Source organism: Pseudopodoces humilis, chromosome 20 (genome assembly GCF_049639895.1).
Source record: "Pseudopodoces humilis isolate 2021_Gansu_Grassland_sample_001 chromosome 20, ASM4963989v1, whole genome shotgun sequence".
NCBI lineage: Eukaryota > Metazoa > Chordata > Aves > Passeriformes > Paridae > Pseudopodoces > Pseudopodoces humilis.
The window spans coordinates 9,676,026-9,702,325 of NC_142219.1; the positions used below are offsets into that span (position 1 = coordinate 9,676,026).

General features: G+C 62.7%; 4 protein-coding genes across 14 annotated transcripts; 2 read left to right on the forward strand and 2 right to left on the reverse strand.

Annotated features, from left to right (window-relative positions):
- Positions 1–415: 415 nt before the first annotated feature.
- On the forward strand, positions 416–6,584 carry LHX5 (LIM homeobox 5). Of its 3 annotated transcripts, none has more exons than XM_088065089.1 (6): positions 416–636; positions 2,250–2,473; positions 3,032–3,217; positions 3,700–3,977; positions 5,097–5,262; positions 6,217–6,584. In XM_088065089.1, exons 1-6 carry the CDS (start codon positions 464–466, stop codon positions 6,582–6,584), a joined length of 1,395 nt encoding a protein of 464 aa, XP_087921215.1. In that variant the 5' UTR covers positions 416–463. The 3 variants fall into 3 exon arrangements, with proteins under 3 accessions (XP_087921215.1, XP_087921217.1, XP_005524463.1); XM_088065091.1 differs by having other exon boundaries at positions 3,164–3,217; XM_005524406.2 differs by lacking the exon at positions 3,032–3,217.
- A 1,743-nt stretch (positions 6,585–8,327) lies between these two features.
- On the reverse strand, positions 8,328–14,621 carry SDSL (serine dehydratase like). Of its 8 annotated transcripts, none has more exons than XM_005524407.3 (10): positions 14,575–14,621; positions 13,458–13,592; positions 12,662–12,708; positions 12,214–12,398; positions 12,081–12,120; positions 11,852–11,991; positions 11,521–11,609; positions 11,190–11,417; positions 10,984–11,108; positions 8,328–10,912 (listed from the first exon to the last, which is right to left on the reverse strand). In XM_005524407.3, the coding sequence occupies exons 1-10, from the start codon at positions 14,619–14,621 to the stop codon at positions 10,719–10,721; spliced, it is 1,230 nt and encodes a 409-aa protein (XP_005524464.2). In that variant the 3' UTR covers positions 8,328–10,718. The 8 variants fall into 8 exon arrangements, with proteins under 8 accessions (XP_005524464.2, XP_087921372.1, XP_087921371.1 ...); XM_088065246.1 differs by having other exon boundaries at positions 12,214–12,401; XM_088065245.1 differs by lacking the exons at positions 12,662–12,708; positions 14,575–14,621 and adding an exon at positions 13,876–14,525 and having other exon boundaries at positions 12,214–12,401.
- Positions 14,622–15,108: 487 nt separating this feature from the next.
- Positions 15,109–19,153, reverse strand: PLBD2 (phospholipase B domain containing 2). Its single transcript, XM_005524596.3, has 12 exons — positions 18,782–19,153; positions 18,567–18,660; positions 18,323–18,481; positions 17,820–17,920; positions 17,206–17,420; positions 17,041–17,135; positions 16,810–16,970; positions 16,610–16,705; positions 16,242–16,313; positions 16,010–16,162; positions 15,741–15,903; positions 15,109–15,625 (listed from the first exon to the last, which is right to left on the reverse strand). Exons 1-12 carry the CDS (start codon positions 19,018–19,020, stop codon positions 15,458–15,460), a joined length of 1,716 nt encoding a protein of 571 aa, XP_005524653.2. The 5' UTR covers positions 19,021–19,153; the 3' UTR covers positions 15,109–15,457.
- A 1,005-nt stretch (positions 19,154–20,158) lies between these two features.
- Positions 20,159–25,777, forward strand: SLC8B1 (solute carrier family 8 member B1). 2 transcript variants are annotated; one of them, XM_088064981.1, is made up of 15 exons: positions 20,159–20,784; positions 21,194–21,346; positions 21,444–21,496; positions 21,602–21,659; positions 21,897–22,001; positions 22,092–22,259; positions 22,345–22,452; positions 22,534–22,590; positions 22,792–22,922; positions 23,103–23,244; positions 23,537–23,658; positions 23,850–24,003; positions 24,091–24,171; positions 24,667–24,731; positions 24,815–25,777. In XM_088064981.1, the coding sequence occupies exons 1-15, from the start codon at positions 20,643–20,645 to the stop codon at positions 25,010–25,012; spliced, it is 1,737 nt and encodes a 578-aa protein (XP_087921107.1). In that variant the 5' UTR covers positions 20,159–20,642; the 3' UTR covers positions 25,013–25,777. The 2 variants fall into 2 exon arrangements, with proteins under 2 accessions (XP_087921107.1, XP_087921106.1); XM_088064980.1 differs by having other exon boundaries at positions 20,160–20,780; positions 21,869–22,001.
- Positions 25,778–26,300: the final 523 nt, after the last annotated feature.

The window sequence follows — 26,300 nt, forward strand, 5'->3', positions numbered from 1 at the left end:
TCCCGTCGTCGAGGCTCCGGAGAGAAGAAGGGGAAGAACTTGACAGCCGCCCTGCTGCCCTCCCCTGAATTTTTTGTTATTCCTTCTTCTATATTTTGTTAGTTTTTGTTTTATTTCATTCTATTTTCTTTTCTTTCCTTTGGTTTTTATTTTTATTCTCCTTTCTTTTCTTCCATTTTAATTTCTTTGATTTCGTTTCATTTAATTTCATTTGATTTTGTATTATTGTTTTTCCTTCTTTTTCTTTTTTTTTCCTATTTTATTTTATTTTAACATTATTTTTTGCTGGTTTTTTTTGTTTGTTTGGTTGGTTATTTTGTTGTTTTTTGGTTTTGTTTTTGGGTTTTTTTGGTTGGGTTTTTTTGTTGTTGTTTTTTTCTCTTTTATTTTTTTTTTGCCGCCGCCGTGTGCCGGCGCGGGGCTGGCTTCTCCTTTTGAGCGTCTCCATCCCCCGGCGGAGGTTATGATGGTGCATTGTGCGGGCTGCGAGAGGCCGATTTTGGACCGGTTCCTACTGAACGTCTTGGACAGGGCATGGCACATCAAATGCGTCCAGTGCTGCGAGTGCAAGTGCAACCTGACCGAGAAATGCTTCTCCAGGGAAGGGAAACTCTACTGCAAAAATGACTTTTTCAGGTGAGTCCTCACCCCCACCCCAGAGGGGAGCGGAGGGTGCGGAGCTCTTCACCCCTGCCCGCCTGGGGTGTCCCCCGGAGCTTTGGGGGGCTCAAGGGGGTCCCCTCCGGTTTCCCCGCTCGGGAGCAGCCGCCGGCCCGGGGGAGCCCGGGGGGGACGCGGTGGCCGCGCTGCAGCCTGAGGTGGGGGCTGTGCCCCCCTCCCCACCTCCCCATCACCTTCCCCGCCAGCCCCGGGCCCCGCTCCGCCGGTGCCGCCGCCCTCCCCATATCCTCAGGCCTCGGGGGGCACCGGGGACACCCGAGCGCCCCTCTCCGGGCCCGGCACCCCGAGCTCCCCTCCCGGCACCGCAGGCCCCGGTGAGAACGGAGCCCAAAACCTCCCCCCGCACCTCAACAGCCCCTAATGAACACCACAAAGTGCCGGGAGGAAACCAGGGGCAAAGGGGGGGCCGTGACTTATGACTCCTAATGCTCGCACTACATCAACGTCACGGGGAGCAGCGAGGGAGGCACGAGTTGTGCCGCGGCCCGAGGGGAAAAAGGGGGGGACCCTGCGTGGGTGCCCCGGGGCCTGGCAGCCCCCAGGGACCTCGGGGACCCGGCTGCGACAGCCCCTGCTCCTTGTTCTGGGGACAGAATTTTTTGTTTTGTGGGATTTTTTTTTTTTTTGGAGGTTGTGGGGCTTGGTTTTATTTTTGTTTGTTTTTTTTTCCTTGTATTATTTTCTTTTTTGTTTGTTCCGTTGGTTTGGGGGGTTTTGTTGGAATTTTTTTGTTGTTGTTTTATTCTGCTGTGGGTTTTATGTTTTCTTCTGGGGATTTGGGTTTTGTTTTGTGGGGTTTTGTGGCAGGTTTTGGTTGTTTGGTTTTGCTTCTTTTCCTTTCTTTTTCCTTTTTTTTTCTTTTTCTCTTTTTCTTTTTTTCCCTCCCCTTGGGAGGTCGTTCCCAGCCGATTCAGATTCCCTGGATTTTTATTTTTTTTTCTTTAAAAAAAGCCAAAACATCTCCCGGGGAAACAAAAACAAAAACTCACCTAAACCCAGACCCTCTCTGGGAAGGAAAGGAAAACGGGAGATTTACAAAGCATTCTTTATGACCTGGAAAAATTCCCCTCGGGAGAGCGAGGCGGGCTTGGGACCACGGGGAGCTTTGGGGAGCACAGCCCCCTCCTCTGCCGCCCGTTGTTCTGATCCCCGCACCCTCCGCTCCCTTTTCCCGTCTCTCTGGCCGCCTTCAGCCCGGTTTTCCCCACGGGATTTTCGGGCCGGAGCCCCGCGTTCCCCTCCCGGGAGGCACCGCCTGAAACGAAATCCTGCCCCGCCGAGTGCCGAGGGGACCCCCGGCAGCTCTCCCCTCCCTCGCGTCCCTTCTGGGGCCAAATCCGGGCGAGGATGCTCGTGTGTGACCCCCACGGGTGGGGACACCTCAAACGCCAGGGCTGCGCGGGGATGAAGGCTCTCCTCATCCTCGCCCCGCAGGTGCGGTTCGCCCTCGGGAGATGCTGAGGAATCAGGATTTGAGGAGGGGGGTTCGGTACAGCGCACACACACAGCCCCCCGCCTCAGCCCATCTTTGCCGGGGCTCCAGCTCTCGCTTTTCTCCCCTTTCCCAGGAGGTTTGGTACCAAATGCGCAGGCTGCTCCCAAGGGATCTCTCCCAGCGACCTCGTCCGGAAAGCCCGGAATAAAGTCTTTCACCTGAACTGTTTCACCTGCATGGTCTGCAACAAGCAGCTCTCCACGGGCGAGGAACTCTATATCATCGACGAAAACAAATTTGTTTGCAAAGAGGATTATTTGAACTCTCCCAGTTTGAAGGAAGGCAGCCTCAACTCAGGTACGAGCTGCTCAGCCCGCCCACCGCTCCGTCGGTGCCTCCCGGCGGAGGAACCTCCCGGCCGGGCAGGAGGTTCGGATTTGTGGGGTGAGGGGCTGCACCCCGCGGCCAGCCCGACCCCCCGGTAATCCGTGCCACCGGCACCGGCAGGAGCGGGCAGCGCCGAGAGAGCCGGGCACGGGCCCCGAGCCGCCGGTGCCTCCCGGCGGAGGAACCTCCCGGCCGGGCAGGAGGTTCGGATTTGTGGGGTGAGGGGCTGCACCCCGCAGCCAGCCGATCCGTCGGGGGAGGGAGTGATTTGGGGAGAAAGGCTTCGAACCGTGCGGAAGCCTCCGTGACACCCCCACGCTGGACACGGACACGCGTGGGATGAGCTCCCCGCTCCAGCCTTGGCTCCTGCTCCGCTCACGGCCCCTCCGGCAGCGGGGATGCGGGGCGGGGGGGAGCCAGGATCCCCCCAAGGGCCGCCTCGGGAGCCCCTCACTCCCCAGAGCCCCCCCCCGTGTGTGCCCGGTCCCCCCGCGCCGCGGGCCTGATCCTTCGCCTCCTTTCACCCAGAGGCAAAGCTCCCATTTGACTTCCTTGGAAGCTGTCTCTGCGTCAGGAGAGCAGGGCCAGGCCCCCTCCTGCTGTCCCAGCCATGCCGGGCGCCCCTGCTCACCCCCTTCCGTGGGCTCTCTCTCCGTCCAGCACCCGGGGCCGGATCCTGCCACGCCAGTCAGTGGGGCCGCTGCTGTGAGCGAGGCGAGTAGAGCTTGGCCTTGGGGGGGTGCTGGCTGCAGGGTCCCCGGGGGGAACACGGTGGCTGGGGGCGGGGGGCGAGCCAGGCTGGAGCCAGTGACCGGGGACTCCCCAAAATCCCCGACAGGGACCGGTTGCATTTTTTCCCAGTGGCGCATCCCTCTTCCCGGCACGGGGGGTAGAGGGGGCCCGTGGGGGGCAGCGGCGGGGCCGGGGGATCGCCCCCTCCCCCGCTCCCCCCCACGGTGCGCAGGGCTGGAGCGGGCGGCGCTTGCCCGCAGCTCCGCGTGGTGTTGGGGGGGTGATGCTTATGGGGAACCAGGGGGGCAGAGGCCGTCTGCACCCCTTGCTGCTCTCCAGCACCCCCCAACCCCTCTCCTGGAAAGCAGGCGGGCCGGGTGGGCCGGGGAGGACAGAGGAGAGGGGGGTCAATCTCTCCCCTAAGTCATCCACCCCCCACTTTCCTCTCTGGGTCTCCTTTACAGTGTCCTCATGTACAGACAGGAGTTTGTCCCCGGATCTCCAGGACCCCATGCAGGACGACACCAAGGAAACGGACAACTCCACCTCCTCGGACAAGGAGACCACCAACAACGAGAACGAGGAGCAGAACTCGGGCACCAAGCGGAGGGGTCCCCGCACCACCATTAAAGCCAAACAGCTGGAGACCCTCAAAGCTGCCTTCGCCGCCACCCCCAAACCCACCCGCCACATCCGGGAGCAGCTGGCCCAGGAGACCGGCCTCAACATGAGAGTCATCCAGGTAGGACAGGAGAAGGGGCGCCGGTAGGAGCCCAGACAGCTGGAGGCTGTGAGAGTCTCCCCCCGGTGCCGGGAAGGGGTTGGGACACCGGGGTTGGTCCCTCAGGGAACGGGAACGGGCGAACCCCGCTTGTCCCCTGCCAGCGCCACCTCAGGCCCAGCCCCGCAGCCACCCCACGCTCTGGTGGGTGAGGGGGGATCCCCCAGCCCACGGAAGGGGTGGAAATCATTCCCAAAGGGTGAGGCAGCGCGGTTTTGCGCGGCCGAGCAGGATCCCCGGCGTGCCAGGAGATGGATGCTGCAGCCTTGCGGAAGCGAGGAGCATCCGTCCGCTCTGCAGGCAGCCGGCGCTTCCTCACCGCACTGCCCCCGTGAAGAAAATCCCTGCGGAAATGCGGGGATTAATGGGCTTTAATAGAGGCATTAATAGGGGAGGACTCTCCGGCTTTGCCGGTAGCGGAGCTGCGGTTCCCGGCTCCTGGCAGAGGGAGCACAAGTCCCGCAGGAGAGTGCTGTGCTCGTACCCCTGAGCTGCCCCATCCCTGGGGGAGTGAGACAATAATCCAGACGCCCCAAGAAGCTGCTGAGGCGTGCGGTTCGGAAGAGGCAATGCCCGTGGAGAGGCGGCCACATCTCCCCTTTCCCTTTTATTCCCATCCCTAACGCCGGCTGTTCTGACTCCCTGCCTGATGCCTCGGGTGCTCATCCCCCTGCTCCCCGCTTTTTCCCTGCCATGATCCGGAGTCCTATCCCCTTTTTCCTTCCCACGTTTCCTCCCTTCCTTCCCCTATCCATAGGGGAAATTTCCCCCTCCTGCGTTTTCCAGCTGCAGGGACAGAGAAGCTGAGGATGTGGGGATGCAGCCGGGGGAAGGAGGGGCAGGATTTTAAATAACTTGGTTATTTGTGGGCTGCGGTGTCCCCATGTATTTTTTGAGGCAGCAGCAGTAAGAAGGCGGGTCGGTGTCGGTAAAAAAAAAAAATAAAAAATACCCAGATATCGGAAAACCCGTGCGGGTGCAAGATTTCCCCGCGCAGCCTTTGGGGGACGGGATGTCGCTGACCCCGAGGGGTCCGTGCGGGCCCTTCCGCGGTGGGCGCTGACACCAGCCCGGCCACAGGTGTGGTTCCAGAACCGTCGGTCGAAGGAGCGGCGGATGAAGCAGCTGAGCGCGCTGGGCGCCCGCCGGCACGCGTTCTTCCGCAGCCCCCGCAGGATGCGGCCCCTCGGCGGCCGCCTCGACGAGTCCGAGATGCTCGGCTCCACGCCCTACACGTACTACGGAGGTGAGGGGCGGCCCGCGGGGTCCGTGCCCCGTCCCCCCCTCTTCTCCTTTGTTCCTCCCATCCCGTTCTCCGCGGCTTTCCCCCTCTCCCCCCGCCCGTGCTCACACGCGTGCCCGCAGCCGCGCACACGCAGAGCCGGCTCCACGCACCCCCACCCCCCACCCCCGGCATTGCGGGGCCCCTCTCCCGCTAACAAAGCCCCAGCTGCGGGGCTTTTGTCCCCCTTTCAGGCCGCATTTGTTCCCATTACCTCCCGGGCCCGCAGCATATGGAAGGTCAGCGCGGCCCGCCCGTCCCCCCTGCCCCGACGGGACGGGATGGGCGCAGCGGGGCGGCCCCGAGCGCCCCCCTCCTCCCCCAGCTCCCCCCAGAGCCCCCCCAAAAAGCTGCGCTTTCAAAGCTTCCCATCTGACCAGTGGCTTTCCAGGCACCCCTTGTTGCCCTGCACTTCGTTTTTAGATCCCTTCCAAGCTGCTTTAACACATATATTAATTCCAATATATATATAATGTATTTTCCCTATTATATGTAATCCCCCCAATGTACATTTATATTTTCCCATTATATAACTTTTTCCCGTTACAAATTTATTTTTGCCCATTCTTTTTATATCTATCTTTTCCCCATTCCCTTTTCATATACGTATATGTAAATATATGCATGTTAATTTCCCCCCACCCATTAATTAAGCACTAAAAAGAGCCCATTTTCGCGGCACCCTCACCCCTCCCAGCGCGGATTCCCCTCCCTCCGTCCCTCCAGGGTGGGTAAAGGGAGGGTGATGGGTAGTGCAGCGCTTTTTTCTCGGGTTGGGCTCAGATCCCACCCGCCCTTTGGGAGCCAGCGGAGCGTTTTGGAAGGGACAGCGCAGGGCTGCTTTGGGATGCAACGGGATTTCGGGAGGTTTTTATCCCAGGCAGACCCGATCTACCCTTTTTCCTCCCCGCCACGCAGATTACCAAGGTGACTACTACGGGCCGGGAGGCAATTATGACTTTTTCCCCCACGGGCCGCCCTCCCAAGCCCAGTCCCCGGCCGACTCCAGCTACCTTCAGAACTCAGGACCCGGCTCCACACCCCTGGGACCCTTGGAGCCCCCCCTAAGCGGACACCACTCCTCAGAAAACCAAAGGTACACGGATATGATCTCGCACCCCGACACCCCGAGCCCCGAGCCGGGGATGACGGGCTCTCTGCACCCCATCCCGGGGGAGGTTTTCAGCGGGGGGCCCAGCCCTCCCTTCTCCATGTCCAGCAATAGCGGCTACAGCGGGGCTCTGTCGCACCCCAACCCGGAGCTCAGCGAGGCGGCGGTGTGGTAGGCCCGGCGTGGGCACGCGTGTGAGTGTGTGCAGGGGAAAAACCCCCCCTGATCCCCCCCAGCCCACGCGTGTCCCCCCCTGGCCCCACTGCAGGGCCGGATAAAGCCCCCCCTGCCCGATGCCAAACCGCATCCCGGCGTCCGCCCGTCCTCCCCATCCCCGCTCCTCCCGGGACCTCGGGGCCACCCCGCTACCTCCCCCCTGCCGCCACCTTCCCCCCGACACTTTTTGGGGGGCAATGAAAGGTGCCCAGCCCTGCGGAGCCCGCCGGAGTCGGGACCAGCGCCTCTCGGACCAAAGCTGAACTCGCCGGGACACAGGTCCCACCGCCCCGGCGGCACCGGGGGAGGGGGGCTGCAGCAGGGCTCCCCCCTGCTAATTAGCATCCTTTTTAATTATCCCCTACCGCAGGAAGGGGGGGGGGAATGGGGAATAGCAGGAATAACACCCCCCACCCCCCCCCCCCGCCACCCCGTGGCCCCTCCCTGCCCTGATTTTTATTGTTCCCGTTTTACCCCCGAGGAGAGGATGGGTTTGGGCTCGGATTTTGGCGGTGGGGAGGAGGGGGCTGTGCGGGAGCCAGGGGCTGCCCCAGTGACTGGCTGAGATTGGGCTCCCGTGTGGTGGAACTGACACCAGAAAGAGGCAGAAACAGGAAAAACACAACAACAGCGACAAAATAAAACCCCAAACAAACAATAAACCCCAGAACAAAACCAACCCAACCACAACAGCAGAAATTTCACCCGAGCCTCGACACCGAGTCCCACCCCAACGATTCCCAGAGGCTCCGCCAATTTAAGGATGTATTATAGTTTTTGCTTCTAGTTTCTTTATTTTGTATAAAGGAGAAACAAATAAAGTATGTTTTTGTGTTTACTGATTATTTATTGTACTTTAGTCATCGGAGGCTCCGAATTTTTCTATTTTGAAGGCAGGGAGGGGATGGCACCGGGGAGGGGGTGAGAGCATAGAGAGAGGGGGGGAAATAAAAGGAAGGAGAATGGAAAAGGAAAGAAAAAAAAGTTGTTTTCTGAAAGCGTCGTGGGTTTCCTGTCCCCGCTGCCTCTTGCGGAGGCTGTTAGTGTGAATGGCTCTTGTTGTTCAATGTGAATAAAAAACCTTTTAGTTACCTACTGTTCGGTCACCTGGTCCCTTTCATTTTATTTTATTTTAATTTGTTTCAACACAAGCCCGTGAGAAATGCTGGCCGGGCTCCCCCACTGTCCCCCAGCCCTGCGTGGGGTCTGGGGGAGCAGCTCCCAGCGCTGGGTGAGTGATGTGCTGCATCCCCCAGCCCAGCGCTCCCATTTCCCCCCAGTCCCGCAGCTCTGTGGCACTGGGAAAGGGGCACATTACCCAGCTCAGCCCCTTCCCCCACAATTCACATGCACAGTTCCTTTCTCCTGGGTCCCAAGACCCTCCCAGAGCAGCTCGGGGGGGACCTGCAGCCCTGCTGGCAGAGCAGCCCCAAGGGGCAGCCTGGGGGGGACACCCCAAGAGGGGGTTCAGCAATGCCAGCAGCAGCTTTTGCCCCGTTTTCCCTGGCCTCACTGGTGGTGGGAGCGGGGGGTCTCCTCCCCAGCACCCCAACTCACTCCCCTTCTCTCTCCTGCTTTCTATCCCTTGAGACAGAAAAATAAAAAGTCCCAGGCAGGCTGCAGCTCTGAACTAATATTTAAAATGCAAAATCATGGCAGAGTTTCTCACACACACCCCATCCCCCCCCACCCGCTCCTTGTCTTGCAGTAAAACGATATAAACAGAATAAATTACCTTCCCTTGCTGGCTTACGAGAGTCCCTCTCTCCTGACCTGAATTTTAAGTCCTGGCTCGGTTGTAGCACGGAGCACCGATGATTTATGGAAAGCCAGCCACTTCTCTGCATATTTTCTCTGTTCAGCCAAGTGGTGGAATTTATCCTTCCTATACCATTACTGGCATTAATAACGGGGTGGCCAACGAGGCAGGCAGAGCCCCGAGGGAGCCCTCAGCCGGGAGCCAGCAGGGACACACTGGTGTCCCCTCATCCCCCAAGAAAAACACCTTCTCCCCTTCTCACAAATGGGGAAACTGAGGCTGGAGCACAGCCGGCCGCTCCCCTGGGCTGCAGCGCTTCCAAGCTGTCGGTGTTAGCAGGTGATGGGGACTTCCTATAAGGACAGGGCGGTGAGCTGGCAAATAACCCACTCACAGCATCATTTTGAGGAGAATGAAATGCTCAGTCACTGGGTGAGCACTGGTGGCTATTATTATTATTATCATCATTATTATTAATTCAAAATCCAAAGCATAGAGCTGGGGGTTGTTTTTAGGCTGCTGGGACACCCCCATGTTGGGGACCTGGGCAGAAGAGGCTGCAGGAGGGATTGGGGATGGTGCTCCAAGCTGCCACCTCGCAGGAGGATGGGGCTCAGCAGGAACAGCCATCACAGCAGGGATGATCCCAAGGAATAATCCCCTGGCACAGAGGAGCTCTGCAGCTCCAGGCTGGGTGCAGGAGCCAAACCCGGGCTCCCCATCACCGCAAAGGTCCCGGCAAGGCAGCAGCACTCAGGATTCCTGCTCGTCTCCAGCTGCAGAGCCACCAGAGGTCACCAGCTGGGGCCGTGCCACCTCCCAGGGGTGTCCCCAGCCACCCCACACCTCACATCCCTGCCGGGGACATGAGCCCAACACCCCCAGCTGGCACCCGAAGGCCTCAAGAAGGCAAGGAGGGGAAAAGCTCCCTGTTGGGGTGCTTGGGGGAGTCACCCCAAACCCCACAGTCACGCCCATGTCACCACCAGCACTGACCTTTCTGTGGTTCCGTGCTGAGGAATCACCATCGTGAGCTCCTGACCCACCCCCGAGCAGAATCGCGGGAATAAATTCCTTTTTAAAAGCTGTTGGGCAAACACCAGCCCTATTCCTTTTTTGTTTGCTGGCTTTTTTTGTTTTTTCTTTTCCTGACCTTCTTGCCTTTTTATTTTTTCGGAAGGGGAAGGTCTGCAGAAGGTGGAAAGTAATCAGGTTTTGGACCTGGGATAAAAAATAGCTGGAGTAGGCTGGGCTGACTCCTTATAATTAATAGTGTGCCTCGTAATAGGATTCTCCAGCCTTCGGTGCTCCCTGGAAACACCTTTTTACATAAGATATTGCTCACGATGGAGTGGCAGAGTTTTGATTTATGGGGGTTTGGCCTCCTCCAAGCACCTGGGGAGGGGGCCTGGCCGGTGGGGGGCTTAGGGCAGGGAGGGGTTCCAGCCAGCTCAGGGGAAAGGGCTTTGTGCAGGGACGGGGGTGAGCTGGTCCTGGGGCTGACACCCTTCTGCTCCAAAAAAGAGGCTGAGAGGGGTTTGGGGACAGCAAGGGGCTTCTCTCCCTGCGCACAGGCCCACAGGGGAACCAGGTGGGGCTGGGGAGCACCAGCAGGAGCAAAACCCCGCATCACCCGGAGTGGGAGGAAGGAGAGGGGAGAAATGTTGGGAGGATACAGAAAAACCCCAGGAGGCGCCACAGCAAAGGGCTGAAAGCAAACATAGAGCTGCAGAATGGAAATGTAGGAGAGCAGGAAAGCCTGGGGGAAAGGGAGAATGGGGAAAAGAGTGGGATGGGGGCAGAAAAAAGGGATCTTCGGGGGTCTGGGATGGGGTAGCACCTCGGAGTCCGCAGGTGCTAAACCCGGCCGGGGATCCCCGCGGATAAATCACTGTAACAAGAACTGTGTTCTCGTCTGGCCACAGCCAATGTGGCAGGAACGGGAGAAGATTGTATTAATTAATAATCATTACAATAATAACGCATAAAGTCAGTAGTAAAGTAATTAGTCAGAGAGGGAGCGTTTGCTAATTGAGGTGGGGAGCTGCAGCCCAAACAGCCCGGGGAGGAGCAGGGGCAGGGAGGAGAGGGGGGCGGATGGTTGTAGGGAGGATAGAAGTGGGATGTGCGGACCCCAGTCCTGCCCTCAGCACGGGCACCACCCTGGCTCCACCCTGACTCAGTTTCCCCATCCGTGCATGGGTGCCGTGTGCTGGAAAAGGCTGCGTGAGGAGCCCGGCCCCGCGTCCCCGGGCTTTATTTCGGTTCTTTGGGAAGGAAAGCGAGCGGAGCGCGGCAGCCGGGCTCTGTCACATCCCGTGCCCGGGCCGGGTGTCACTGCATCCCCAGCTGGCTCTTCAGGTCCCGCAGCTGGCCCGTGTGGATGTTGCTGCCGCCGCACACCACGAGCAGCACGGAGCCCAGCGGGGTCCGCAGCCTCCCCTGGCTCTGCAGCCGCTGCAGCCGGCCCGAGTAGAGCACGGCCAGCGGGGCCCCGCACGCCGGCTCCACCAGCATCCTCTCGTCATCTGCGGGGACCGCGCACGCACTGAGAGCTCGCCCAGCAGCCCCAGAGACCCCCAAGGTCACCCCCGCTCACCCAGGAACTGCTCCACGGCCCGCACAGCCTCCGTGTCCTCCACCACCTGCGAGATCACCTGGCACTCCCGGGCACACTCCAGCGCCCGCGCCGCCACCGTCTTGGCTCCCAGGCAGGTGGCCACGCTGGCACAGGAGGGGACGGGGCGGTCAGGGCGAGGACGGCTCCGTGAGCCCTGCCAGCTCGCTGCTCGCCCGGCTGCTCACCTGGTGATGTCGGGCAGGGTGACGAGCCGGCCGGCTTTGAGCGCCTCGTGGAAGCTGTGAGCTCCCTGGGTCTCGGCGGCGATGATGGGGACATCCTGCCAGCCCACCTGCTGCAGGCCGGCCACGACACCGGCCAGCAGCCCCCCGCCACCCACCGCCACCACGATGGCGCCTGGTTTGGCCTCCAGAGAGTCCTTCAGCTCCCGGACCAGGCTGGCGTGGCCCTCCCTGCAGGGTGAGGGGCAGCGGGATGCAGCCTGGGGGCTCCCCGGGCTCCCTGGATCCCGGGGATGGGGACCGGGGGCAGGAGCCGAGTCCTGGCTGCACTCACCACACCAAGGGGTGATCGAAGGGGTGGATGCTGACCCAGCCCTCTGTCTCAGCCAGCTCCTGGGCTCGCCTGTTGGCATCGTCCCACACCTGCGTGGGGACGAGGGGGCTCGGCAGGGCTCCACAGAACCCTCAGAACCCCGGGATGGGTCCCTTGTCACTGCGGGGCTGGGGGACACCAGAACGGGTGAGGGCTCCCAGGGTGACCCTGCCGTGCAGGGGATGCGGCAGAGGGGAATTTTCGGGATGGGGTTTTTGCCAAGCACCAATGAGCAGGTGAGGTCAGGCTCAGCCTCCTCTGGACCCCCCCTAGACCTCACTTTTGGGGGTACCTTGCCGTAGACCTCGACTGTGGCCCCCAGTTGCTCCAGTTTGCGGGCGGGGGTGGGGCCGCTGCTGCTGGGGAGCACCACGGTGATGGGCAGCCCCAGCTGCCGGGCCGCGTACGCTGCCGCCAGACCCGCGTTTCCTCCTGCCAAAAGTGGGGGGGTCAGGCAGGGCTCGACCCCCTGTACATCCCCAGATTCCTCAGGAGCATCCCCCAGCTCGCGATGGATTCACCTGAGGAGATGACGAAGCGGCGGCAGCCCTTCCTGGCAGCCTGAAAGGCAGGAGAGAAAGAGGGGAGGGGGCGGCCGTGTCCCCCCACTGTGACCCCCCTGCAGCCCCCTGCGCACACCGTGCCCACACTCACATCCTGGCACCGGTGCCCGATGCCCCGGATCTTGAAGGATCCCGAGGGCTGGACGTTCTCCAGCTTCATGAAGACCTTGGTGCCCACGGCCTTGGAGAGGGGCAGGCTCTCCAGCACGGGCGAAACGACGTGGAAGGGCTTCTGGCCCCCGACAGGCTGGTCTGCCATGGCCTGACCAGGATGTTCTGCTGGGGAGAGGAGCTGGAGTCAGCAGCTGCTCCCCACGGGTCCCCCCGCAGCCCCGATGCCCTCCCCGGGCTCGGTGCGGAGCACAGGCGGCTCTCGGGAGGGACAGGGCTGTCCCCAGTGTCCCCTCCCATCTCTAGGATGCAGCGGATGGAAGATCCCAGGACAGGCTGTGCCACCCCCTCCTCCATCGCCACAGCCGCCCCTGGTGTCGCCAGGTGTCCGGTGCTCACCCTGTCCTGTCTCCCGGGGTGGCGATTACCTGGTGTCCCCCGGGACCCCGCTGCGTGTCCTGACCCACCGCCGAGCCTGCGAACACGAGGGGGAGAGCGAGGGGCCGTGCCGGTGTCCCCAGCTCCCACGGGGCACGCAGCAGGACAAGGGGCAGGGCTCAGACATTGCCCCGGGGCCGCTGTTTGCTCAGCCCTGGGCGGGTTTTAGAGGCACTGGAGCGGTGCCGAAGGCATGGCCGGGCACGCTGCCGGGTGACACGGGGGGACAAACACGTGTGGCCCCTCCAGCCAGATCCCGGCAGCTTTCACATGCCCGGGAGATGGGCTGTGGGCTCCCAGGAGATGGGGGAAGAGGAAAGGCGGCTCGCAAATTGTTCTGGGGGACCTCAAGGGTTTGCTCTGGGTATTATCAGGTCTGGGTAGAAACACGGAGCAGCAGACTTTAGGATTTTGCCCCTGAACCCCTGGTGGAGCCAGGGCAGCCTGCACATCCCAAACCCCCAGCCAAGACACCTCTCATTGCCTCCAAATGAGCCATCACGCCCCTCTGCTCACCCTGCCAAGCCCCCACCCCACAGCAGCCCTTGAATTGTCTCCAAGCTTCACATCCCAGGGGGCTCAGCCACATCCAGCCCGGGATGTGCCCCTCCCAGCTCCAGCTGGCCGTGCCAGGCACCCCATGGACAAGAATCACCCCTTAGAGAGGGACTGGCCCAGCCCCAAGGTCCGGCAGCCCCCAGGCAAAGCAGGGAGAGCCCCCTCCTTTCCTCTGGGAGCCCTCCTTGTCACCCAGCCCCGGTGACACCCCCAGGGTAAAAGTCCTACCTCTGCACTGAGGGGCTGGTTGTGTCCACAGCAAGCAAGGAGGAGGAAGGTGGGATCTGGAGGAAGGCCCAGCCCTGGCCCGCAGCCCCGCAGCCGCAGAAGGTTCCTCTGCTCCTCTGGCCAAGCTGAAGCAGCCTGGAAGCAAAGGGCACAAGGAGTCCCGAGGGGGAGACACTGCATTGGAACAACACACCCCAAACAGGGTGCACTGGGAACCCCACACCGTGCCCGGTTCTGCCCCAGTGCCAGGCAGACAGCAGTGAGACCAGAATACGGGATTTTGGTCCCCTGACCCAAACTGTGCCCCAAACCCCCCACAGCTGGCAGGCAGCGAGCAGGGGGAGAGCTCTGGAGCAGCCCTGTTCCTGGTGGAGCTGAGCTTTGGTGATAACAAAACATCCCTACTTCCCATACCAACCTTGAGCTCCTGAGTAACCAGCACAGAGCACAGCCCTGCACCAGAGCCACGCTGCTTTTGGGACACGGGGACCTGGGAAGGAGAGGAATGAGGAGGGTTTCTTGAACGGAGGCATCACAGGGAGGCACAGCTTCAGTCCCGCTGGGGCCCTTTGGAGCGATCCCCCCATCACCTCACAGAAGGCAGAGACTGCAGCCACTCCCACAAGGGTGGGACAGGAGCAGGAGATGGGAAAGAGGTGCAAGAAGCCTCACAGGGCTGAGGTTGGAGACCCCCTTGGGGGGGACACCACATTTCAGCTCAGCCCTGGGGTGCTCCAGGGTCCCTTTCCACCCCATACCCACCTCCCTGTCCCTCTTCTGCTCCCCTTTGGCTCCATCCCTGCCGTGAGGAAGGCATGCCAGGCTGGCACCTGGTCACTTCCCTTGGCCAGGGTCCTTGGCTGACACTGTGCCAGCAGCTGGGATGATATTTAACAACTTTTTGTTTGTTTTTCCACTTTCAAGGAAACAAGGGAATCAGCAACACCGCGGTATTTCCAGTGTGCCCTGCTCCTCCTTGCTGCTCCCTCACCCAGTGACAGTGATCTGCCAGGGGAAACTGAGGCACAGGGACCCCAAAATCAGCATCCCCCCTTCCACAGTAGCCCACATACCATGGGGGCAAGAGGAGACACAGGCTCTGCCATCCACAACTTACCCGCAGTGTGTGGGGTATGGACACCCCACCTTCCCCAGAGCACCCATCCCAACTTTTGGGGTGCCAGCACCCCAATAGCCCAGCCCTGCTCCCTCCCACCCCCCCACAGCTTCCAGGGGCCCCTAGTCCCGGTGGGAACCTGGCGCCTTCAAAGCGCTGCCGAGCCGCAGCTCATTAATCCCCCGGTAATGACCTCGTTATTCCTAACGAGGCAGAGCGGATCAAGGGAGCTGCCTAAGAGGATTTTGCACCGCGGGTTTTGGGGACGGGGGGCACACAGGTGCCAGAGGAAAGGAAGACAAAAGGCATGAGGATGGTCTCCCACTCCCGGGGGGTGAGCAGTGGCGCTCCCCCATTCCAGCAGCAGAGAACCCATCACAGCCTGCACCCCAAAAGCCCCAGCCTCACTGGCCACACACCCTCCCACCTGCAGAGATGCAGCTCGTCCTGTTAATGGGGAGGGGGCGAGACCCCTGCGTGAGCCCAACCCTAACAGAAGCCACCAGAGAACCTCAGCAGAGAGCAAAGCACAGCCACCAGCACAGAACACTTTATTTACCACAGCCAAACCAGCTCACTGCCCTCCTGGCTGCACCGAGGTGAGCCCCAGCCTCCCAGGACACCCCTTTTCTGGGAAAAGCCCCCCCAGACCAGGCATCAGCACCCAGGGAAAGGTCCAGGGATTGGAGAGCCCCATGGCAGGGAGGGGACACGCTGAGCTCAGCCCCTTGTGCAGCACAGCCAGGACCCTGAGAAGCAGGAAGAACAGGGAGGGTGTACTCCAGAGCTGAGACCCCCCCACACCCCACTGCCCCCACAGAGGGATCCCCCACGGGACAGACGCCCACGGATGGACGGACGGACAGACAGGACCAACGCCTGCTCAGTCCCAGTGGACCTTGACTGGGGGGAAGGTCCAGAGGTCAGGGTGGCCCATGTGGAGCAGGGAGCTGCAGGGGGATGTGCTCCAGCGGAAGGGGGGCACATCGTCCCAGGCGGGGCCGCTGACTGCCACCAGCCCGAAGGTGGGGACCATGCCCGAGGAGGTGACCTGCAGGTGGGGACACAAAACAGCAACTCAGCACCGGGGATGGGCTGCACAGCCTGAGAGCTGCTGGGGGAGCACCCCCAAGGAGGAGCCCCTCCAGGGCTGCCCGCTCCCACACCTTCATGTCGATGCCGCCGTGGCAGCGCTGGCGCAGGGCAGGGAAGGGGTAGGTGCCGTTGGAAGGGTTGAGGTCGGAGCGGGCGGAGATGGCGTTCTCGGCGTTCTGGGGGGGGTCGCAGCCCCTGCACCGCGACAGCGGGTCCTGCAGGTAGTTGTTGGACCTGCAGAAGGGCCGGGAGAGAGCCACGGTGAAGACAAGGAAAAAGCCCCTGGATGACAGAAAATTCCTTGGAGGAACAGGCGGGTCTGGGAGTCCCCTGCACACACCGCATCAGGCGGATCATGGAGTCCAGGTCGTGCACCAGCGACTGGTTCCGGCGGAAGATCTGGGCACGTGGGTTCTTGTCATAGGTGAACCAGTCACCGTATTTCCTCACCAGCTCCTGGTTCCCACTGGCGTTGAAGATCTCCTCAAAGTACCTGGGGTGGGGGAACCCAGCAAGTTGGTAACTGCTGCCCCTCTTTCCAGGGCAGGCCATGGGGAAGGGATGGCACTCACGGCACATTGTAGCTGGCCCAGTAGCCCTGCTGGTACAGCAGTTCTGTCTGATCAGCCACCACCACCAGGCCCCTGTGCTGGCAGGAAGAACACTGGTCAGAGCAGAAGAGGAAAAAGCCACTGGGGATAGTGGGGGACATGCTGGGCTGTGGGGAACCCACACTGAGGTCCCCACTGTGGAGTTCCCACCCCAGACAGAGGCGCTGGGCACCCATCACCTCACTACCAGCATCCCCACAGCCACAGACACACCCCACCGCCCTGTGACCACCCACTGGGCTGGGCAGGCACCACCCTCAGGGCTTTCCCAAAGCCACAGGGATGGGAGAGGAGACAGCAGGGGCTCAGGGAGGAATGGAGCCACTCACGGGATCTGCTCCAGCACTGTCAGCACGCCCAGCGCCGGGCTCGCCCTGCCCGGTGTGAAGGCGTTGTAGTCCACCACCATCCACTGGTTGTTGTACCTGGCACGGAGAGCAAGGAATGCGTCCCTCTGGCAGCCTGGGCACCCTCCATCCGATCCCACAGCTCCAGGACCAATTCCCAGGCCCCATCCCACCCCACTCACGTGCCACTGTTGAAGCGTCGGAAGACCGTGGCCCACTCGGGCCCGCTGCGGGCCAGCCGGTTGGCCACGATGTTCCTCAGCCACTCCAGGACACTGCCCCGGGGCTCCAGGTACTTCCACAGGGCCGGGTTGTTGTTCCCAATGGTGGTTTCCAGCGCGACCTGCAGGGCAGGGAGTGAAGGGGAGGGCAGCAGGGCCGGGGAGAGGTCCCTGAGGACCAGACCCACTCACCAACCCACTGCTGAGGACGTAGAAGTCATCCATGGAGAAGATGGTGCCAGGGTAGGAGGAGAACACCTGGACGCTCCCAGGGATCTGAGACTTGCCTGGAGGGGGGGGATGCAGAGCATCAGAAGGGGAGTGTGAGGCGCAGCCCCCCCAGCCCAGTGCACGCACCGCCGGCCGAGGTGCGGAAGGGCAGCGTGTATTTCTTGATGATGCGCAGCATGGCCTGGTAGGAGCTCCAGGTGTCGTGGGCCACCAGCAGGTCCTGGTGGCCTGGCAGCAGCTTCACGAGAGCCGAGCAGGAGCCCGAGCCCAGGACACGCTGCGGGAAGGAGCGGTTCAGGGCAGACTCTAGGTCCTCCAGGTCACCCCCCAACTGCAGCAGCCTGGGGGGGTAAGCAAGGCGTAAGATGTCAGGTGAGGGACGCCCCAGCCCTGGAGCAGAGCTGGCTCAGAGCTCTGTCTGTCTGTCCGTCTCTACCACACCCCAGTGCAGGCACTTGTGCTGGGAGCACCCTGGTGGCATGAGCAGGGAGGAAAGGGGGAACACAGCAGTGGGGAAACTGAGGCAGGGGCTGTAGCGGGGAACCCACCACCCAGCCCATGGGGTGGGGAAGATGACAACCTGCCTTGGCTCCATCCTGCCCCAGCAGAAGAAGACAAGCGGCCAGAAAAGGTGGACAAAGTGGGCTGGGAGTAGAACTGGCTACTGGACAAGCAGGAATTGTCCCCAGACCCTGGGACAACCATCCCCCAATCCCCAGCACCTCTGAGAAGGAGCTTACAGGAAGCCAAAGGGTGCCAGGGTGATCCTGTCCCTGGGGAAGTCCAGGTGCTTGTTGTAGCTGTCCTCCAGCCCCTTCAGCTGCAGCAGGGCCAGGCGCACCTGGGGACAGGGGACACAGCTGGCACCCGGCTCTTGTGAGGAGGCAGGCTGAGAGGTTTTGGGGGACAGGCTCCCTCATTCCCCCAGGGGACAGAGCAGATCAGCTGGGTCTCAGTGCTGCTGCAGAGGCACAGGGGGGAAGCGTCACTGCCAGCAAGGTCATGACTCAGCACCCATGGTGAGGGTGACAAAGCCACCTCCTGTGCACCCCAACTGCAGCACACGAGGCTCTGGCGAGGAGAAGTCACCAGTCGCCTCTACTCATCCCAGGAAGGAGTGATCACATCCCTGTCATCCTGCCTGGAGCTCAGCCAGGACAGCTCGCTGCCCAGCACTGACCACTGGACTAAAGGCCCAGGAGGATCCACGATGGGTCCCTGGGTGGGGGGTCCCTATCCTCACCTGGTGCCAGTACTCGGAGTCTTGCCCTTTCGCCATCTGCTCCTCCATCCAGGCCAGGTTGGCCTCCAGGTAGTTGCGCAGCTTCTGGCAGTACTCGCTCTCGTACTTGAAGGGGCCGCAGTAGCCCACCATGGTGTTCATCCAGTGCATGTACATCAGCTGGGGGACAGGGCCACGCTGTCACCGGCGGGGGACAGCCCGGGGAGGGACCACGGCACGCATTTCTGGAGGGGTCCCTCCTTACCTGCTCGGTGACGGCAGCCTCGGCGAGCCCAGCAGCGTAGGCCTGCAGGCTGTCATTGTACGAGGCGTTGGTGGTCACCTCCAGGAAGGCCCAGCTGTGGGGACACGGTCACGGTGGGTCACGGACGAGTCACCCCACCGGCGATAGCTCCCCCGCGGCCACCGTGTCCCGGCTCGGCTGCATGAGGCGCCCGTCCCGTCCCACCCGGGCCGTACCCGACGTGAGGGATGCGGTCATCGAGGCTGGCCCAGGCGACGGCGGCGGGGTGGCGGCCGGGGAGGACGCGCAGCCGCTCGGAGCCGGGCTCCAGTAGCACGGAGACATTGCGGGGCACCGGGGACGCGGCTGTGCCGGCCGGGACGGCCGAGAGGAGCGGAGAAAGCAGCGGGGACAGGAGCGGGGACAGAAGCGGGGACAGGAGCGAAGCCACCAGCAGCACCCGCGGAGCCGCCATGGCGGGGACACCGAGAGGCGGGGCTAGGCAATGGCCACGCCCCCACCGGCGCCTGCGCGCGCGTGTGGGCGCGGCTTGGGCGGGGCTTCGTTGTGACCACGCCCCAAGGCGCCCTGTTGCATTAATGGAGCGGGTCATATTGAGGGCGGGGCTTGTGCGAGGCCACGCCCCCAGTGGAGCTGCCGTGTACCAATGGGATGAGCCCTGCCTGGGGGCGGGGCGTGAGTTGGCCACGCCCCTACAGCGCTGCCTGTGTTAACGCCTCACATGGGGCGGGGCTTTGGCGTGGTCACGCCCCCTCCCGCCCTGTGGCCGTGGGGACCCCTTGGGCCCCCCCACATCAGCCCCCGTCCCCCATGTGCTGCCCCACCACCCCACGCTCATATCCACGCTCCCATCCCGCCTCTCCCAGCGCCACGCCCGCAGGAGATGTGCGCAGGTTCCCGAGCCCTGCCCCAGCCGTGCCCCGCTTTTGGGGGAACACGCGGGGACCCCCCGCGGGAGCAGCCCGGCCCCCGGCGTGTCCCCGTGTTCGGGGCAGGGGGAACACGCGGGGTGCTGCCGCTTCCCTTGCGCCCCACAGCCGCGGCAGCCCCGGCCTTGTGCACCTCCTTTCACCTCTCTCCGGGGAGAGGGACAGAATGCAGCTCCGCCAAGGAACTGGCCAGGGTGGGAAATGGATCTCTGAATCTCATTAGGATCCTGGGGCTCCGGCTCGGGGGGCCGACCGGCACCCCACAAACAGGACACGGCGCCTGCACGGGGCACGGTTGAGGCTGGGCTGTCCTGGAGCTGGGGACACGGGTGCGGAGAGGGGCACCGGCTCCTCCGTGGGGTATCGGACCACCGGCACGGGGGTCCGTACAGCCCCCGAAGCCGCCCCATCACGGGACACCATCCCCGGGCACGCCCGCGCTGGGCCCGCTGGTTCTCAGAGGGTCACCCCAAAGCGGGGCTGTAGGTGGGCGCAGCACGCAGGGTGGGTGTCCCGGCCTGAAGGGACGGCACGGGGCAGAGATCCGTGTGTCCCCTCTCCGCCGCCAGCCGCGTGGGAAAGCGTCGCTGTCGCTTTAAGGGCGGAGGGTGGCGGCCCCTTTAAGGCGGGGGGGCGCTGGGGATCAGCTGCCCGCGCACGGCAGCGGGGCCGCGCCGACACGGTGGGGCCGCGCCGCGGCTGGGGTCCCCGGGTACCCCCATCCATCCCCGCATCCCCGCCCGGGATCCCCCACACCCCCGCGGGGTCCCCGTCCCCACCCGCACCGCCGCCCCTCTGTCCCCCCTCTGCCCTCGGGGGTGCCCCCGGGTCCCCCGGTCCTTCTCCGTGGGGTGCGGGTGCCATTCCCCCTCCCTGCCATCGGGGTGGTCCCGGGCTGAACCCCCCGGCGGGGACGCGGCGCGGCGGCCGGGGCTCAACCTGCCCGCTGGGGGCTCTGCTTTTTATCCGTTTTATTATTTTTAGCATTAACCATAATTTCCAATTTTATTATTAATTTTTAACCCCTCCTCGCCCCGCCCGGGGAGCGCGGGATGGGGGCCCGGGGGCAGCCCCAGCTCTCGGCCCCCGGGGACCGCTGCCGGTGGTAGGTGTCCCCCGGGGCTGTCCCCGCCAGAGCCAGGGGACCATGGGGCAGGGGGCCACGGGGCTGGCCGGGGTGCTCAGCCTGGCCGGGGCACTGCCAGCCGGGACCCCGCTGCTGCTGGACGTGGGGCACACGATTCCTCCCGGGGGGGATGCTCTGAGCCACGGACGGGGCCTGGATGTAAGTCTGGGGGCTGCGGTGGGATTTGGGGGAGACGCCGGGAGGGATTTGGGTGCTGCCGGGGTGCTGCGGTCCCGTCCCGTCCCTGCTTCCATGACCCCGCCATCGCGGGAGATCTCACCAGGATTTCCTCCGCTGCTGGTTTTCTCCTCCGAAAACCTCACTGCTTGCCAGGCCGGCGCCTTCCCATGGCCCGGGGTGGGTGTGGGCTGTGTGGGGACAAGGACAGGGTGGGGACAAAGGTTTCCACCTCTGCTGGCCCTGGCACAGCCCTCGACCCACGCACATGTAGCACAGGTGGGGAAACTGAGGCAGGGTTAACAGTGACCTGCCAAAAGCAGCCCCATCCGGCCCTTGTGGGGGCGGTGGGAGCTCGGGGGGCCCGGCCAAGCAGCCTCCCCTGTGCCCCGCAGTGCTGGGAGGTTCGGAAGCACAACAGCTCCGAGTGGTGCCACTTCATCCGGAGCAACCCCGACTGCCGGCTGGACGGGGGCTTCCTCAACTACCTCGATGGGGTCTTCTGCGTCTTCCCGCCCCGGCTGCTGCCCCTGGCTGTCACCCTCTATGTAAGGACGGGAAACAGCACTGCTGGGGATGCTCTGCTGTGGGGGGGTGTGCTGGGGACCCCAGTGACCCCTCTCTGTGCCACCCCTGACCCCACAGGCTCTCTGGCTCCTGTACCTGTTCATCATCCTCGGCGTGACGGCAGAGAAGTTGTGAGTGGCCCTGCAGAGGAGGGGACTGTCCCCAGAGTGACCAGGAGCCCCGAGGTCCCCAAGCAGCCCCATCACCTCTCTCTGTCTCCTTCTCTGCCCTTCCAGCTTCTGTCCCAATTTATCAGCCATCTCCACCAACCTGAAGCTGTCCCACAACGTGGCAGTATCCTTGGCAAATCACAGGGGCTCTCAGCCAGGAGGGATGTGGGGACAGGGCAGGGGAGGTGGCCGTGACAGGGTCACTTTGAGTCCCCTCAGCATCATGCCAGGGGCAACCAGTTCTGAGGGTGATGTGGAGGTGACAGCGGGACAAGTGGTCATGTGCTGGCACTGGACAGGAGTACACAGTCCCCACAGGGAGGAGGACACCAGGCCTTTTCCTTGACATCCCCTCTCCATGGTGTCACATTCCTGGCCTTTGGAAACGGGGCACCTGATGTCTTCAGTGCTATGGTGGCCTTCTCCGACCCCCGGACAGCGGGGCTGGCCATCGGGGCCATCTTTGGTAAGGAGACCCCACTGCCATGTCCTCATGGGGTGGCACTTGGGAGTTGTGGGATGTTCCCGTGTGCCGAGAGTCCCGCTGTGCTGCCAGGTGCCGGTGTGTTTGTGACCACGGTGGTGGCCGGGGGCATCGCCCTGGTCAAGCCCTTCACGGCCGCCTCCAGGCCCTTCCTCAGGGACGTCATCTTCTACATGGTGGCCGTCTTCCTCACCTTCGTGGTCCTCTACTTGGGCAGGATCAGGCTGGGAGAGGCTCTGGGTGAGCGCTGTGGAAGTTGGGGATGGTGGGAGCAGCCTGGGGGTGATGGAGGTGCCGTGACCCCCCCATGACTCCCCCATCTCAGGATACCTGGGGCTCTACGTGTTCTACGTGCTCACCGTGGTGCTCTGCACCTGGATCCACCGGCGGCAGCGGGGGGACGGGCTGGCCCCTCCCGGACCCTGGGAGCCAGGTAAGGGCTGCCCACCTGGGATGGGACCCCCGGTGTGTTGGGGTCCCCTTCCAGTGCCCCTGCCCGCTCCTCTTCCCGCAGAGATGCCGGCAGATGTGGAAGAGCCGGAGCCCTCGGGCACAAACAGTGGGGACTATGGTACGCTGTTCCCTGTGGGCTCAGGGCTGCCTCTGCTCAGTCCTCGGGGGTCCCAGAGCCCCCCAGGCTGCTGCAGGTGTGACTGAGCCCCTGGGGCAGGGGGAGCTCCCTGGGGACACACAGGGAACTGCAGCCCCATGCTGGAAGGGCTGGGGAGGACAGGGAGCCCCCACCCCGCTGAGTCCCCGTGGCCCCTCACAGGGGAGGAGTACCGGCCCCTGCTGCCCTCCCAGGAGACCTCCCTGCGCATCCTCACCACGGCCCTCAGCCCCTTGGACTACCGCAAGTGGAGGAGGAAGCCCTGGTACTGGAGGCTCTTCAAGGCTTTCAAGGTGAGCAGGGGGGAACACGAGCCAGGAGGAGCCCCCAAGGGGCATCCCCATCCCTGCTGGCCCCTGGGGCTCTGTCCCCCCAGGGCTTTGCAGTGGGGATGGCGGCACAGGGGCAGTGGGGTCAGGAGCAGGTCGTGGGGCACCTTGCAGGGTGTCCCAGATGGGTGTCCCCTGTGCCAGGTGCCCGTGGAGCTGGTGCTGCTGCTCACCGTTCCCGTTGTGGACCCCGACAAGGATGACCTGAACTGGAGGAGACCCCTCAACTGCCTGCACATCCTCACCAGCCCCCTGCTCTGCATCCTCACCCTGAAGTCAGGCGCCTGTAAGAGCCTGGGGCAGTCCCAGCTTCCAGAAGGGGACAGGGCTGAGATGGCCACCAAAGCCCTGGGGACTGCAGGAGCCTGTCAGAGCTGGCTCCCATTGTGGGGAGGAGGGATGGGCAGGGGGGAGCCAAGCTGTGTTTACAGCTGGATATACCCTCACAAGGGTGGGGGGCTGGGGCCCCCAGCACCCTGGGGGAAAATGGAGCAGGCCTGGCCTGCCTAGGGAAAGCCTCAAGCCTGGTGGGATCCTGTCCCAGCCTCTCTGATGCCTCCTCTCCCCACCCTGTGCAGATGGGCTGTACCAGATCCAGGGCATCTTCCCAGTCTGGGGCCTGGTCTCACTGGTTGCCTCTGCCCTGGCCCTCATCATCTTCATCACCACAAGCAATGAGGAGCCACCCAAGTATCACTGTGTAAGGTGTCCCCCCGCCCTGAACACCCACCAGGGACCAGCACAGCCTGCTCCAGACTGGGCTGAGGGTGCTGGGGCACAGCAGGAAGCTGGGCCTCTCTCCCAGTTGCCAAGTCTCCAAGAGGGATGCCAGGAGGTGTGCAGGGTCCTGGGTGATGCACACAGGGACCAGCCTGTTCCTTTTCCTGTCAGGTGTTTGCTTTCCTTGGCTTTTTGGCCAGTGCCATGTGGATCAACGCTGCGGCCACGGAGCTGGTGAACATCCTGCGGACCCTGGGCATCATCTTCCAGCTCAGCAACACCGTGCTGGGCCTGACACTGCTGGCCTGGGGCAACAGCATCGGTGGTGAGGGCTCTGCTGCTCCCCAGTGCCCCCCTGGCACACCCTGGGGTCCCCCTGCCATCCTCAAGGTCTCCTTTTCTCCCTCCACAGACACCTTTTCTGACCTCACCATGGCCCGGCAGGGCTATCCCCGCATGGCCTTCTCCGCCTGCTTCGGGGGCATCATCTTCAGTATCCTGTGCATGCCAGGGTGGTGGCACATGGGGCAGGAGCAGCCTGAGTTTCCCTGCCTACAGCCCGGGGAGAGCTCCTCATGCTGCGGGATCCCTGGGGAGGAGCTGGGCAGGATCCATCCCGGAGTGCCCCCAGCGCCAGAACACCCCACAGTGTTCCCACAGTGCAAGGGGACACTGAGGGATTTGGGCGTGGCAGGGACAGAGCCAGCAGCATCCCCCTGTCCCCACAGCTGCCCCAGCAGGGCAGGAGTTTGGGATGGAGATTTGGGATGTGCCAAAGGGAAGGAGGGGAGGGGGCCGTGCCTCGCTCCGGTGGGTTTTGGGTGGTGCTCAGAGCGGGCTGAAGCCTCTCCTGGAGTGCTCAGGGTTGTATTCAGCACAGAGAGAGAACGCTTTAGCCACGAGGTGCAGGAAGGAGGAGGATGTGGGGCAGAGGGCTGTGTTCCCTAGAGCTCTCCTGTGCTGTGTGTCCATCCTGAACGTGCTCCAGACATCCTGGTGGGCGTGGGCCTGGGCTGCCTGCTGCAGATGACCAGCAGCCAGCCGCTGGTGAAGGTAGGGCTGCGTGACACGGTGACACAGGCCGGGCTGGCAGCAGGACGCCGGTGTCACCCCACATCACCCTCATCTCCCCACAGCTGGAGCCTGACAGCCCCCTGGTGTGGGTGCTGGCCGGGGCGCTGGGGCTGAGCCTGGTGTTCTCCTTGGTGACGGTGCCAGCGCAGTGCTTCCAGCTGGGAAAGGCCTACGGCGTCTGCCTCATCGCCTACTACCTGGTGTTCCTGTGCGTGGCCCTGCTCACCGAGTTCAGGGTGATCCACTTCTCCACGCCGTGAGCCGCCCCGGCAGATCCAGCCCTGGATCTCGCTCTGCCTCCCACCGCACTGGGGTCTCGCTGTCCCCTCCCGGCCCTGGCAGGGGGACGAGGGCACCTCACCGTGCTGGAGGTGCCAGCCCAGCCCTCGGCCCCTGCTGTGCTTTGGGGAAGGAGCTGCCGGTGCCCACAGCCTCTCCTCGCTCTCTGATCCCTGCAGTTTAAGGAACTCTGGGTGGGAGCCACGTCAAAACCTCAGCTGTGTCTGGTGGCAGTGGCAGGAGCAGAGGGTGGGGAGGTTCCAGCTCAGGGGCACAGGAGCAGTTTTGCCTCCTCAGCTGCTCCACCTTCCCCTGGTGAGCTCCACGCCGTGCTGTGGGACACAGCTGGGGCAGCTGTGCTGCACAGGGGACTGCCAAGGCCCAGGCACACTTTTGTCCTTGGGAAGGACTGTCCCCGTTGGCCTGGAACAGCAGACGGGGCACAGCCAGACAGGGTTAAGGGCACACAGTGCTCCAGGGCCACACTGGATTCAGTGCAAGCAAAGCCTGAGGGAAAAACAAACACCAAACCAAGGGAGGCTGGTTTCCCCTGCTTTTTTTAGTCATGTTTTTCAACCTGAGTTTCAGATCCTACTTTTCACCTCCTCCTGGGGTGGGCAGAGCTGTAGGAAAGGACTTGGAGGTTTCCACACACAGTGTTGACCCTCTGGCAGGACTAGATTTAGGCACTGTAAAAAAGTTGCAATAGAAAAATAAATAAAAAAACCCCACAAACACAACCTTGACTTCTGGCTGCTGCAAGGGCCGTTCCTCCTGCTCTGTGCTGGTGTGACACAGCTCTTACTCAGCACAGAGCCTTTGGAGGGGAGAGGGAACAGCCAGGAGCCTGGGACACCCAGAGCTGTTTTTCCCGAGGGGGTGGGAAGTGGTTTCCAGTAGCTGATGTCCCAAGAGCAGTCACATGCTGTCACACTGGGAACGGCCACAGCACGGGCTCAGTCCCTGGGGACAGGGAATCCTGCACAGTGCCAGGAGAATGGAATGGGTGGGATGCTTCTGCTCCCAGCTGGAGGGTCCACAGGACACAGGCTGGAAAGCAAATTGTCACTCCAGAGGGACAGCCACATCCCTGCCCCATGGGAGAGGGGGGTGTTGGGCAAACACCACAACTGTTAAGACCTGGTTCCTCCTCCTTTCCTCCTGGGCCTGGAGCATTTCTCCTTTTTCTAACAGATACCAGCAGCTTTCACAAGAAAATAACACTCCCTTGTGCCTGCAGCCATTGGCTCTGTCCAGAACTTGCTCCGG

What these genes read in the sequence shown, in the direction of transcription:
- PLBD2 (XM_005524596.3), bottom strand. Translation starts at nt 19,020, where the DNA reads ATGGCGGCTCCGCGGGTGCTGCTGGTGGCTTCGCTCCTGTCCCCGCTT. An exon ending in ACGTCCTCAGCAGTGGGTTG is followed by an intron (nt 16,971 to 17,040) that starts GTGAGTGGGTCT and finishes CCTGCCCTGCAG; the next exon opens with GTCGCGCTGGAAACCACCAT. An exon ending in ACGGCGGCATCGACATGAAG is followed by an intron (nt 15,626 to 15,740) that starts GTGTGGGAGCGG and finishes CCCCACCTGCAG; the next exon opens with GTCACCTCCTCGGGCATGGT.
- LHX5 (XM_088065089.1), top strand. Translation starts at nt 464, where the DNA reads ATGATGGTGCATTGTGCGGGCTGCGAGAGGCCGATTTTGGACCGGTTC. An exon ending in TGCAAAAATGACTTTTTCAG is followed by an intron (nt 637 to 2,249) that starts GTGAGTCCTCAC and finishes CCCCTTTCCCAG; the next exon opens with GAGGTTTGGTACCAAATGCG. An exon ending in GGGCCGCTGCTGTGAGCGAG is followed by an intron (nt 3,218 to 3,699) that starts GCGAGTAGAGCT and finishes TCTCCTTTACAG; the next exon opens with TGTCCTCATGTACAGACAGG.
- SLC8B1 (XM_088064980.1), top strand. Translation starts at nt 20,643, where the DNA reads ATGGGGCAGGGGGCCACGGGGCTGGCCGGGGTGCTCAGCCTGGCCGGG. An exon ending in AGCTGTCCCACAACGTGGCA is followed by an intron (nt 21,660 to 21,868) that starts GTATCCTTGGCA and finishes GGAGGACACCAG; the next exon opens with GCCTTTTCCTTGACATCCCC. An exon ending in AGCCACCCAAGTATCACTGT is followed by an intron (nt 23,659 to 23,849) that starts GTAAGGTGTCCC and finishes TTTTCCTGTCAG; the next exon opens with GTGTTTGCTTTCCTTGGCTT.
- SDSL (XM_088065245.1), bottom strand. Translation starts at nt 14,044, where the DNA reads ATGGGGGGATCGCTCCAAAGGGCCCCAGCGGGACTGAAGCTGTGCCTC. An exon ending in TTCGATCACCCCTTGGTGTG is followed by an intron (nt 11,418 to 11,520) that starts GTGAGTGCAGCC and finishes CTCACCCTGCAG; the next exon opens with GGAGGGCCACGCCAGCCTGG. An exon ending in ACCCTGCCCGACATCACCAG is followed by an intron (nt 11,109 to 11,189) that starts GTGAGCAGCCGG and finishes CTCCTGTGCCAG; the next exon opens with CGTGGCCACCTGCCTGGGAG.